Here is a 13,364-nt window from a genome sequence, read left to right as displayed (position 1 = left end):
AAGGAGCAGGAGTCGATTTAGAAGAGATAGGGAATACCGTATTAGAATCAGAAATTAAGAGAGCACTGGGGGACCGAAGATCAAATAATGCAGAAGGGATAGATAACATTCCATCAGAATTTCTAAAATCATTAGGGGAAGTGGCAACAAAACGACTATTCACGTTGGTGTGCAGAATGTGAGTCTGGCGACATACCATCTGATTTTCCGAAAAATATCATCCACACAATTCCGAAGAATGCAAGAGCTGACAAATGCGAGAATTACCGCACAGTCATTTTAACAGCTCATGCATCCAAGTTGCTGACAAGAGTAATATACAGAACAATGGAAAAGAAAACTGAGGATGTGCTAGATGACGATCAATATGGATTTAGAAAAGAGAGGCAATTCTGACTTTGCGGTTGATAGTGGAAGAATGACTAAAGAAAAATCAAGACATGTTCACTGGATTTGTCGGCCTGGAAAAAGCGTTCGACAGTGTAAAATGGTGCAATGTATTCGAAATTCTGAGAAAAGAAGGGGTAAGCTATAGGGAGATACGGGTCATATCCAATATGTGCAAGAGCCAAGAGGGGATAATAAGAGTGGACGACCAAGGACGAAGCATTCGGATTAAAAAGTGTGTAAGACAGGGATGTAGTCTTTCCCCCTTACATTGAAGAAGCAATGAGGGAAATAAATAGAAGTTCCAGGAATGGAATTAAAATTCAAGTTGAAAGGCTATCAATGATACGATTCCCTGATTACATTGCTATCCTGAGTGTAAGTAAAGAAGAATTACATGATACGCTGCATGGAATGAACGGTCTAATGAGAACAGAATATGGACTGAGAGAAAATCAAAGAAAGACGAAAGTAATGAGAAGTAGCAGGTATGAGAACAACGAGAAACTTAAAATCAGGATTGATGGTCGCGTAGTAGATGAAATTAAGGAGTTCTGCTACATAGGCAGCAAAATAACCAATGACGGACAGAGCAAGGAGGACATCAAAAGCAGACTAGCACTGAAAAAGTGGGCATTCCCGCCAAGAGAAGTCTACTAGTATCAAAGATAGGCCTTAATTTGAGGCAAAAATTCTGTGAAAGTATATCTGGAGTACAGCATTGTATGGTAGTGAAACATGGGCTGTGGAAAAATCAGAACTGAGGTGAATCGAAGCATTTGTGATGTGTTGCTACAGGCGAATGTTGAAAATTAAGTGTACTGGTAAGGTAAGGAATGAGGAGGTTCTACGCAGAATCGTAGAGGAAAGGAATGTGTGGAAAACCCTGACAAGGAGAAGGGACAGGATGATAGGACATTTCTTGCAATACAGTCTTAAACATTTTAAATCGTTTTGATTGTAAGCGCATATGTGAAAGTTTTCCACAAGTGCAGAAAAATCAATTAAGACCATGTGAATATGATAAACTGAAGCCGCCCATAAGTCTATGTAAATTGAATTGCAGTTCCGAGACGTGTTTGACTCGAACAGAAATATAAAATGTGAATGAAATTCATCTATAGCTAAATGTCTTCTCTGCAATTCACAATTAAGTGCCTGACAGAGAGTTCTACGACTTTCTGTCAATTACTGCGAATTGTGACCTTTGTAACAGAAAATGACGGATCAAGTTGCACAACTGAGACAATACTCCATAGGCACTCAGTTTGGTAAGAAGCAGCTTGTAAGGAGTGGTGTCAAAATCCTTCTTGAAATCTAGTTAAATAGAATCAATACGTGATCCTCTGTGGATAAAACTCATTACTTAGTGTAAATGAAGAGTTAGTTGTGATTCACAAGAACTTTTCTGAGTCCGTGCTGACGATTTGTGAACAGATAGTTTGTTTTCGAGATAATTCATAATATAGCACCCAGTATATGTTTCATGACCTTGCTGTAAATTGACGTTAGTGATATGGGTCTAATTCAACGGATTATTCCTATTTCCTTTCTTGAGTATTTGCGTGACCTGTGCAACTTGACAGTCTTTAGATTTGTGTATTACTCGGAAAATACCCGTTATGTAGAAGCTGCAGTTACGGACAGACCATGACGAAATATGTGTCAATAAATTTATTGAATTGTAAATACCAGAGAATCTGTAGGCAAGCAGTGTTATGGTGGGTGCCGTGCGGTGTTGACCGCCTATTCAAGAGAAGTGTGGTTAACATCCACATCCGACCATCCAACTTAGATGTCTTATCTTTCCCCTGAGTAAAGACACTACAGGTAGGCCGAAATGTTGTTTTATTTTAGAATTTTAAGTATTTTAATAACATACAGCAGTGTATCCAAAAGAATTTTAACGAGGTTGGATTTTCCAACTTCTCCTTAACTCACATCCATCAGTAACGGTGATTTCACAGAGGTTTAAAGTCCAATCATTCTCTCGCTCTCCTCCTCCGCCCACTCGTATTTTTCTATTACGTATTAAAATTGGCATCGCTTTTTAGTCAGTTGACGTCAGTAAACAGTGCACATTCAACTAGAACAACGTTTTGTTCACTATGGTGCCGAGAGGAACTTCAACTTTTGGTGTGTTGCCATTAGGGCGATAAATATCTGAAGAAACAAGTAATAAATCAAATAAAAGGCGATCGGTGGCGTTTTGACAGTACACAAATTCCTGACGACCGCTGCCTCCCTTGCACGCTATGCCTGCGCTTGCTTATTCGATGCAGGTTGCGTACTACTTTCAGCTCGTGCTTGATAGAGAGATTAGGATGTAAAGATGACTCAGATGGTGAGGTCATTAGATACTGACGGCAAGATCAGAAAGCATAAGGATGGGGATGGGAATTAAAGCAACCATCGCTGCATGCACCTTAGGTGAATGAAACTAAGGAAAACCTAAATATTGATGGCTAGGTGGTGATTCGAACCACCCTCCTCCAGACGTTGGTACCAGTGTCTTTAACTGTTGCACCAGTTTTCCCTGAGAGATCATGCTCGGTTCTGTCTTTTAATTGATAAGCGGGTGCGTACACTAAGCTTTCGTTCATCAGCTATAATGTAAAAGCGTCTGCAACAACTCGGATCTGCTGCAAGGTTCACGAGAGCACCACGTAACGTGTGAAAGGCTGTTGTTGGACTACACTGCTTGAACAAGATACAGCACACTCAAGAAAAAGCTCATTTTATTGACAGGCGAGGGGACAGGTAGTTCATGATTGCAGAAGTACACGATGAAAAAATCAGACCAAATGAAGTGCACGTATCACGTCACAGTAAAGGGTGCCGAAACAGTCGTATCAGTACACAGAGTACCTCCCTCTGGCGGCAACGCAGGCGTGTATTGTCGCATTCAGACGATCATAAAGGTGCCGATTGACGTCCTGAAATACACACATCAAAAAAATTCTGCATCACCTCTGTTACCAGAACTCCTGAAGATAGACGTTGACTGTGGTTTTGTATCACAGAAACAGTCCCTTTGACTGCTCAACCGGCCGCGGTGGCCGTGCGGTTCTAGGCACTTCAGTCCGGAACCGCGTGACTGCTACGGTCGCAGATTCGAATCCTGCCTCGGGCATGGATGTGTGTGATGTCCTTAGATTTGTTAAGTTTAAGTAGTTCTAAGTTCTAGGGGACTGATGACCTCAGATGCTGAGTCCCATAGCGCTCAGAACCATTTGAACCAATTTGACTGCTCAGAGATGTCACTAAATCCGCCCAAAGATGTAAACAACCATGCATGAGCAGCACCTATTAGACGGAGGGGGTCCGACAGCCGATCAGTTCCTGTCATTCCACCAGGAATGAGGTACACGGCTCGTGTTGTCTGTAATTCAACCGTGCCTAGACGGTCAATAGCCGGCCGGGGTGGCCAAGCGGTTCTGGGCGCTACAGTCTGCAACCGCGCGATCGCTGCAGTCGCAGGTTCGAATCCTGCCATGGGCATGGATGTGTGTGATGTTCTTGGTTTGGTTGGGTTTAAGTAGTTCTAAGTTCTAGGGGACTGATGACCTCAGCAGTTAAGTCCCATAGTGCTCAGAGCCATTTGAACGGTCAATACCGCCGTTAGACCGCGTCTGCATTGTTACTTTGTTCCAGGAAGGGCTCTCAACAAGGGAAGTGTCCAGGCGTCTCGGCGTGTTCGGACATGGAGGAGATATAGAGACAGGAACTGTCGATGAGATGCCTTGCTCAGGCCGCCCATGGGCCACTACTGCAGTGGATACCGCTACCTCCAGATTATGCCTCGGAGGAACTCTGACAGCAACACCACCCTGTTGAATAATGCTTTCCGTGCAGCCACAGCACATAGTGTTACGACTCAAACTGTGCGCAATAGACTGCATGATGCGCAACTTCACTTCCGACGTCCATGGCGAGGTCCATCTTCGCCACCATGACACCATGCAGCACAGTACAGATCGGCCCAACAACATGCCGAATGGACCACTCAGGATTGGCATCATGTTCTCTCCACCGATGAGTGTCGCATATGCCTTCAGCCAAACAAACGTCGGGGAGGTGTTTGGAGGCAATCCGGTCAGGCTGAACGCCTTAGACACACTGTCCAGCGAGTGCAGCAAGGTGGAGGTTCCCTGTTGTTTTGGGGTGGCATTGTGTGGGGTCGACGTACGCCGCCGGTGGTCATGGAAGACGCCGTAACGGCTGTATGATACGTGTATGCCATCCTCCTACCGATAGTGCAAGCATATCGGCAGCATATTGGCGAGACATTCGTCTTCTGGACAACAATTCGCGCCCCCATCGTGCACATCTCGTGAATGACTTTCTTCGGGATAACGACATTACTCGACTAGAGTGGCCAACGTATTCGCCAGAAATGAACTCTATCGAGCGTGCCTTGGATAGATTGAAAAGGGTTGTTTATGGACGACGTGACCCACAAACCACTCAGGTTTCTACGGCGAATCGCCGTTGAGGTGTGGGAAAATCTGGACCAACAGTGTCTTGATGAACTTGTGGATAGTATCCAATCAATGCAAGACTACATGCTACTGGTTATTAGAGACACCGGCGTGTACAGCAATCTATTCACCACCCCTGAAAGTCTCGCTGTATGGTGGTACAACATGCAATGTGTGGTTTTCATGAGCAATAAAAAGGGCAGAAATGATGTTTCTGTTGATATTTACTCCCATTTTCTGTGCAGGTTCCGGAACTCTCAGAATTGGGGTGATGCAAAACTTTTTTTGATGTGTGTATAATGTGCAAAGAATCTCGCATCTTTTGTTGCAGGCCCTGAAGAACAAGTAAGTGCCTGATTCATCATGTCCCGAATGTGTTCAATTGCTGATACATCTAGTGATCTTACTACCCAAGGCAGCTGTTATACACTCCGATGAGCACGTTTCGTTGCAGTAGCTGTTTGTGGACGAGCGCTGACAAAGCACATCACCTTCCTGTTGAACAAATTGTAGTAGCAGGGGGAGAACAGCCTGTTCATTTTAGAGGGCACTGGTTACTTTACCCTGCAGAAACGCTAAATGTGACCGCGAGTTACAACTGGGCACAGACGGCTGCCACCATTGGCCCCTGATGACGTAGTAGTAGCAGTATTTGCCTGGATTTCGTCCCTGGATGACGTTTGGTCGACGACTGCTGGTCGCGCCGTGCGTCGATCTTGACGTCTTTCTGTCCTGTGCAGATATCCAGAACCTGGTCTACAGGAGTGGAAATGTTCGACAGACCACTGTTGAAATCAGCGACACACCACCGATAGATTGTGCCCAAGATGTGCAGCAATCGGTCGATATTACCATTCAATTTCCAGTAGGCCCATAATGCGACCCCTTTCAAACGGCTAAAGCTGCTCATCAGGTGTACGTAATCGTCGGCGGGGCATGATTGTACCCTAGAATAAATGTTGCACACAGAGTTCACCACTAAACTCAGCGCAGGTTCTGCCTGCAGAGTCAAAACAGAGGTTGCCTCCTGTGCACCATTTTCGGGTAATGTACAGTACTATCAATGTGTCGAAATAGTGCGTGACTTTGATTGGTGTCAGTTGAGTGTTATGGTTCCTGCGGTTTCTGGCGTACAAACTGAACTATGATATTGAATTTCAGGCTCCATCGTCAAATCTAAATTTCATTCGCTCTCCTGCGAAGACTTTAGTCCTTTATTGGAAGATAGTGCTCCCTCTCTGGTCATGTGTTTTAGGAACCAGATAATTCACCAAATTAAGAATATATTAAATTATCTTTTAACCAAGCACATTATACCTCATTTGTCACGGACGACAAATATTGGTTAAATGAATAAAAGAGGTGGAAGACGACGTTCCGCATATATCCTTTTCGATGCAGCCACTGAATGTTATTATAATGGAACTATGTTCGTGTTGTACCTTCTGAACTTTAAGTTTTGATTCGTAGAGTGATACGCGATTTGCAATGACTATCCAAACCTCCTATATATAAATTCCTCGGGGAGTACTGATATATGGTGTTTCTGTGGTGGTCTTCAACGGTGTTTGTGAAATTTGCGTTCCAAACCCTTAATCCCTCATTTTTCCGTAACTTCTCTTTTCCCAGTGCCTCGAATGCGACTCTTCCTACGCTTTCTGTAACACTCGTCTATTCATTCTCTACATACTGAATAGTTGGAGTGCCCAGCAAACCTTTGTGCAGCAAGTACTCTGCTGATTTCAGACATCGACGGCGGTGGCGTCGATCCTGTACCAGCTGTCGCAACACCCAGAGGAGCAGGAGCGGCTGCACCGCGAGGTGGAAGCAGTGCTGCCAACTGCCGGACAGCCCGTCAGCGCCCAGCAGCTGGACCAGCTGCTCTACCTCAAGGCCTGCATCAAGGAGACCCTCAGGTAATGTACGTCAGATGCCGTCCTCACGCCACATAAAAAGCTGCTCGAAAAAGAATACCGTGTAATCAAGAGACGTGTAGGAATTTCTGAAGCCATTGGGTGAAGTTCCAACAAAGTGACTATTCATGTTGGTGTGTAGAATGTATGAGACTGGCGATATACCATCTGCTTTTCCACACAGTTGTGAAGATTGCAAGAACCGACGAGTGTGAGAATTGCCGCACAAGCAGATTAACAGCTCACGCATCCATGCTGCTGACAAAAATAATGTACAGAAGAATGGAAAAGAAACTTGAGGATCAGTTTGGCTTTAGGACAGGTAAAGGCATCAGAGAGGCAACTGTGACGTTGCTGTTGATAATGGAAGCAAAACTGAAGAAAATCAAGACACGTTCATAGGATTGGTCGACATGGAGAAAGCGTTCGACAGTGTCAAACGGTGATGTTCGAAATGGTGAGATAAACAGGAGTAATCTGTAGGGAAAGACGGGTAATATATGCACAACAGCCAAGATGGAACAGTAAGACTGGAGGACCAAGAATGAAGGGCTCAGATTGAAAACGGCTTAAGACAGAGATGCAGTCTTTCGCCGGTGCTCTAATCTATACATCGAAGAAGCAATGACGAAAATAAAAGGAGGGTTCAAGAGTGAAATTAAGATTCAAGGTGAAAGGATATCAATGATAAGATTCGCTGATGACTTTGGTATCCTGAGTGAAAGTGAAGAAGAATTGTTCAAAAAATGTTCAAATGTGTGTGAAATCTTATGGGACTTAACTGCTGAGGTCATCAGTCCCTAAGCTTGCACACTACTTAACCTAAATTATCCTAAGAATAAACACACACACCCATGCCAGAGTGAGGACTCGAACCTCCGCCGGGATCAGCCGCACAGCCCATGACTGCAGCGCCCTAGACCGCTCGGCTAATCCCGCGCGGCGAAGAAGAATTACAGAATGTGATTTGAGACTAAATCGAAGAAAGACAAAAGTAATGAGAAGTAGCAGATGAGATCTGTGGGAAACTTAACATTATATTTGGTTCAAATGGCTCTGAGCACTAAGGGACTTAACATCTGTGAGGTCATCAGTCCCATTAGAACTTAGAACTACTTAAACCTAACTAACCTAAGGACATCACACACATCCATGCTCGAGGCAGGATTCGAATCTGCGACCATAGAACATTATATTTGGTGATCACGATGTAGATGATAAGGAATTCTGCTATCTAGGCACAAAAATAGCCAATAATGGACGGAGCAAGGAGGATATAAAAAGCAGACTAGCACAGGCAAAAAGGAATTAATGGCCAAGAGAACTCTACTAGTATGTAGACCTTAATTTCAGGAAGAAATTTGCGAGAGTGTGACAACGTACGTTTTGAGCACAGCATTGTATGGCAGTGTGTACTGCGCCAAAACCGGAACGGAAGAGAATCGAAGCAACTCAGACGTGGTGCTATAGAAGAATTTTGAAAATTAGGTGGACTGACAAGCAATGACGAGACTCTCCGCAGAATCAGGGAGGAAAGTAATACATGGAAAACACTGTCAAAAAGAACGGAAGGGATGATAGGACATGTGCTACGACATCAGACACTAAATTCCTTAGTACTAGAGCGAGCTGTAGAGTGTAAAAGGTGCAGACAGGGGTTGGAATACATCCAGAAAACAACTGAGGACGTAGGTTGCATGTGCTACTTTGAGATGAAAAGGTGGGCACAGAAAGAAATTCGTAGAGGGTCGCATTAAACCACTTAGAAGACTTTTTTTTTTGTCATCAGTCTACTGACTGGTTTGATGCGGCCCGCCACGAATTCCTTTCCTGTGCTAACCTCTTCATCTCAGAGTAGCACTTGCAACCTACGTCCTCAATTATTTGCTTGACGTATTCCAATCTCTGTCTTCCTCTACAGTTTTTGCCCTCTACAGATCCCTCTAGTACCATGGAAGTCATTCCCTCATTTCTTAGCAGATGTCCTATCATCCTGTCCCTTCTCCTTATCAGTGTTTTCCACATATTCCTTTCCTCTCCGATTCTGCGTAGAACCTCCTCATTACTTACCTTATCAGTCCACCTAATTTCCAACATTCGTCTATAGCACCACATCTCAAATGCTTCGATTCTCTTCTGTTCCGGTTTTCCCACAGTCCATGTTTCACTACCATACAATACTGTACTCCAGACGTACATCCTCAGAAATTTCTTCCTCAAATTAAGGCCGGTATTTGATATTAGTAGACTTCTCTTGGCCAGAAATGCCTTTTTTGCAATAGCGCGTCTGCTTTTGATGTCCTCCTTGCTCCGTCCGTCATTGGTTATTTTACTGCCTAGGTAGCAGAATTCTTTAACTTCATTGACTTCGTGACCATCAATCCTGATGTTAAGTTTCTCGCTGTTCTCATTTCTACTACTTCTCATTACCTTCGTCTTTCTCCGATTTACTCTCAAACCATACTGTGTACTCATTAGACTGTTCATTCCGTTCAGCAGATCATTTAATTCTTCTTCACTTTCACTCAGGATGGCAATGTCATCAGCGAATCTTATCATTGATATCCTTTCACCTTGTATTTTAATTCCACTCCTGAACCTTTCTTTTATTTACATCATTGCTTCCTCGATGTACAGATTGAAGAGTAGGGGCGAAAGGCTACAGCCTTGTCTTGCACCCTTCTTAATACCAGCTCTTCGTTCTTGATCGTCCACTCTTATTATTCCCTCTTGGTTGTTGTACATATTGTATATGACCCGTCTCTCCCTAACCATTATTAGCCGTAACGTCAGAATTGCCTCTCTCGTCCCTTTACTTTTCCTAAAGCCAAACTGATCGTCACCTACAGCATTCTCAATTTTCTTTCCATTCTTCTGTATATTATTCTTGTAAGCAGCTTCGATGCATAAGCTGTTAAGCTGACTGTGCGATAATTCTCGCACTTGTCAGCTCTTGCCGTCTTCGGAATTGTGTGGATGATGCTTTTCCGAAAGTCAGGTGGTATATCGCCAGACTCATATATTCTACACACCAACGTGAATAGTCGTGTTGTTGCCACTTCCCCCAATGATTTTAGAAATTATGATGGAATGTTATCTATCCCTTCTGCCTTATTTGAACGTAAGTCCTCCAAAGCTCTTTTAAATTCCGATTCTAATACTGGATCCCCTATCTCTTCTAAATCGACTCCTGTTTCTTCTTCTATCACATCAGACAAATCTTCACGCTCATAGAGGCTTTCAATGTATTCTTTCCACCTATATGCTCTCTCCTCTGCATTTAACAGTGGAATTCCCGTTGCACTCTTAATGTTACCACCGTTGCTTTTAATGTCACCAAAGGTTGTTTTGACTTTCCTGTATGCTGAGTCTGTCCTTCCGACAATCATATCTTTTTCGATGTCTTCATATTTTTCCTGCAGCCGTTTCGTCTTAGCTTCCCTGCACTTCCTATTTATTTCATTCCTCAGCGACTTGTATTTCTGTATTCCTGATTTTCCCGGCCCATGTTTGTACTTCCTCCTTCCATCAATCAACTGAAGCATTTCTTCTGTTACCCATGGTTTCTTCTCAGCTACCTTCTTTGTACCTATGTTTTCCTTCCCAACTTCTGTGATGGCCCTTTTTAGAGATGTCCATTCCTCTTCAACTGTAATGCCTACTGCGCTATTCCTTATTGCTGTATCTATAGCGTTAGAGAACTTCAAACGTATCTCGTCATTCCTTAGTACTTCCGTATCCCAGTTCTTTGCGTATTGATTCTTCCTGACTAATGTCTTGAGCTTCAGCCTACTCTTCATCACTACTATATTGTGATCTGAGTCTATATCTGCTCCTGGGTACGCCTTACAATCCAGTATCTGATTTCGGAATCTCTGTCTGACCATGATGTAATCTAATTGAAATCTTCCCTTATCTCCCGGCCTTTTCCAAGTATACCTCCTCCTCTTGTGATTCTTGAACAGGGTATTCGCTATTACTAGCTGAAACTTGTTACAGAACTCAATTAGTCTTTCTCCTCTTTCATTCCTTGTCCCAAGCCCATATTCTCCTGTAACCGTTTCTTCTACTCCTTCCCCTACAACTGCATTCCAGTCGCCCATGACTATTAGATTTTCGTCCCCCTTTACTTACTGCATTACCCTTTCAATATCCTCATACACTTTCTCTATCTGTTCATCTTCAGCTTGCGACGTCGGCATGTATACCTGAACTATCGTTGTCGGTGTTGGTCTGCTGTCGATTCTAATTAGAACAACCCGGTCACTGAACTGTTCACAGTAACACACCCTCTGCCCTACCTTCCTATTCATAACGAATCCTACACCTGTCATACCATTTTCTGCTGCTGTTGATATTACCCGATACTCATGTGACCAGAAATCCTTGTCTTCCGTCCACTTCACTTCACTGACCCCTGCTATATCTAGATTGAGCCTTTGCATTTCCCTTTTCAGATTTTCTAGTTTCCCTACCACGTTCAAGCTTCTGACATTCCACGCCCCGACTCGTAGAACGTTATCCTTTCGTTGATTATTCAATCTTTTTCTCATGGTAACCTCCCCCTTGGCAGTCCCCTCCCGGAGATCCGAATGGGGGACTATTCCGGAATCTTTTGCCAATGGAGAGATCATCATGACCCTTCTTCAATTACAGGCCACATGTCCTGTGGATACACGTTACGTGTCTTTAATGCAGTGATTTCCATTGCCTTCTGCATCCTCATGTCGTTGATCATTGCTGATTCTTCCGCCTTTAGGGGCAATTTCCCACTCCTAGGACAAGAGAGTGCCCTGAACCTCTATCCGCTCCTCCGCTCACTTTGACAAGACCGTTGGCAGAATGAGGCTGACTTCTTATACCGGAAGTCTTCGGCCGCCAATGCTGATTATTTATCAAAATTTAGGCAGTGGCGGGGATCGAACCCGGGGACGAAGACGTTTTGATTATGAATCAAAGACGCTACCCCCTTTTTTTTTTTTTTTTGACGCTACCCCGTTTTTTTGTTTTTTTTTGTGTTTTTTCTTTTCTTTTTTATGTAAACATTTTCTTTTCTTTTGAAAACCCGTTAATAAAATGGAACTAAAAAAAAACAAGTGCCACCGCCACTTTTCATCCTATAACAAAAAAATCTAGACCACTTCAGGCATTGGCTGCTGACTAAACCTACCCCTGAGAGCTGCCTATATACCAGGGGAAATATGGGAAATCAAGGTTAGGGCTATCCTTACAAACAAAACAGTCTTCCTTTTTCTTAATTTTTCTTTTTTTTTTGTGTAAGTGATCAGAGGCCTTCTGCGCCCCGCTGGTAATATGTTGAGTCACGTCTTCTCGAAATTGATGTGTTCCGTTCAATTGTTCAGAAATGTTCATTGGTTCAAACAGGAAACCTTCTTCTCTCTTGGCTTAACACACTCCAGCTGCGAGGCGGCTCGTGGAAAGCACTCCCAAGGAAGCTCGAGAAAAATTGTCTGTATTTTGGGTGACGGACAACGACATAATGACGGTCATTGAGGTATGTCCAAAAATCGAGTACAGAGTCTACAGTTTATCCAAATATGTAGTGAATGGCATGTCCGCGAATCCAATTCACAGCATTGGTCTTTGTCCGAGGAAAATTGTCACTTTCCGGAAATAATAATGAAAGGGAGTAATCCGATCCGGAATGTCCCGCGTTAGAAAAGCCACAATACGTCGAACCAAGTGCCAAACCTCCGCCGCCGGTCCGCAAACAAACCGATGTTCATCATTGTCTGGCACTCCACAGGTGGAGCATAGAGGTGATTGGGCGAGGTGGATACGATGAAGGCGAAATTGGTTGATTTGCTTACCATTGACAGTTAGGTACCAGACAGATTGTACATTCGTGTCAAGGTAACAGGCGAACACCGCGCGCCATACATGACGCCAGTCAACCTGGGGGAACTTTTGTTCAATCGGGTTAGGTGGACGACCTAATTGGAGGACATTGTATACTGCCTTTGTCTTGAGTAAAAGCTGTCTTGGTAAGGTGAGGCGTAGATAACTGAGTTCCAGAAAGAAGTACCGTATATAATGGAACTGGGCCGGAACATCCGAGATCATCACTGGGGCTGACAGTGGGACCGGCGAGTATGCCGACAGCAGGAGACCAGTGAGGCTCGTTGGGCAACGGGTCCATGCCGTCAACTGGGAGCTGACAAACAGGGCGCGAGCTCTATCCGCCACGTGAAACAGACCTATCCCTCCTCGTTCACGGGGAAGAGTAAGGGTTGCATAGTTAACTTTGAACAACATCCCAGAGCTGACGAAAGATGCCATCGCTGCCAACATGCGACGTGCCACAGTAAGCGGGAAAGGTAGAACTTGTGCTACATGGGGAACTCGGGATGCGATATATGTATTGACATATCGAGCTCGTTGGAGAATCTCTAGGGATCGAAGGCGATGGTCCAGAAGACCTGCTCTGATCATTAAAAGGAGGCGACGGCAGTTGATGGTGGCTGAACGCCGGAGATCAGATGAAAAATCTATTCCCAAACAACGAATGGTATCAACGGTGGTGAGAGGTGTAACGCACTCCACGGGAAGTCCCGTGCCAATG

At 44.1% G+C, this 13,364-nt stretch overlaps 1 protein-coding gene across 1 annotated transcript in view; it reads left to right on the top strand.

Annotated features, from left to right (window-relative positions):
- LOC126412350 (probable cytochrome P450 301a1, mitochondrial) overlaps positions 1-13,364 on the top strand; it is a 260,468-nt gene that overhangs the window by 208,959 nt on the left and 38,145 nt on the right. The window contains exon 8 of the mRNA XM_050081903.1: positions 6,615-6,784. Within this exon, the coding sequence (XP_049937860.1) occupies positions 6,615-6,784 (170 nt within the window). The remainder of the gene's footprint in view (positions 1-6,614; positions 6,785-13,364) is intronic.

This window comes from Schistocerca serialis, chromosome 7, assembly GCF_023864345.2.
Source record: "Schistocerca serialis cubense isolate TAMUIC-IGC-003099 chromosome 7, iqSchSeri2.2, whole genome shotgun sequence".
In the NCBI taxonomy this organism is placed as follows: domain Eukaryota; kingdom Metazoa; phylum Arthropoda; class Insecta; order Orthoptera; family Acrididae; genus Schistocerca; species Schistocerca serialis.
The sequence above is the reverse complement of the archived record's forward strand: the minus strand, read 5'-3'. Positions and strand labels throughout refer to the sequence as shown.